We start from the raw sequence: 273 nt of genomic DNA, 5'->3' as shown, positions 1-273 counted from the left end.
TGGGACCCTCCGGCCTGGGGGGGGTCTGCAGCCTGCCCAGCCTGCTGCTCCGGCGTGGGGCCAAGGGGCTGGGCCTGCCCTGCGGGAGGCCACCAGCCCACATGGCCGGAGCTGGGTCAGGGTGTGCTGGAGCCGCAGTGGGCAGCGTGGCACCTCGCCAGCTGCGTGGCAATCCTGCCGCAGCCACTCCAGAAGTAGGGTTCAGTTTCTCAAGTATGTTTTTTCTCCCTTAGAGGTTTCCATGAAGACACCGGCGTTTGTCCGTGCTGCAGC

The 273-nt window shown here is 66.3% G+C and overlaps 1 protein-coding gene across 1 annotated transcript in view; it reads left to right on the top strand.

Annotated features, from left to right (window-relative positions):
* Positions 1-271, top strand: part of CENPT (centromere protein T) — a gene marked incomplete at its 3' end in the record, with an annotated part of 9,342 nt that extends 9,071 nt beyond the window's left edge. Inside the window, exon 8 of the mRNA XM_010137012.1 lies at positions 234-271. Coding sequence (XP_010135314.1) covers positions 234-271 — 38 coding nt within the window. The remainder of the gene's footprint in view (positions 1-233) is intronic.
* Between the last annotated feature and the right edge of the window lie 2 nt (positions 272-273).

The sequence above is a fragment of the Buceros rhinoceros genome, unplaced genomic scaffold (assembly GCF_000710305.1).
Source record: "Buceros rhinoceros silvestris isolate BGI_N320 unplaced genomic scaffold, ASM71030v1 scaffold44455, whole genome shotgun sequence".
Taxonomy (NCBI): Eukaryota; Metazoa; Chordata; class Aves; order Bucerotiformes; family Bucerotidae; genus Buceros; species Buceros rhinoceros.
This window is presented reverse-complemented; position numbering and strand designations above follow the sequence as displayed.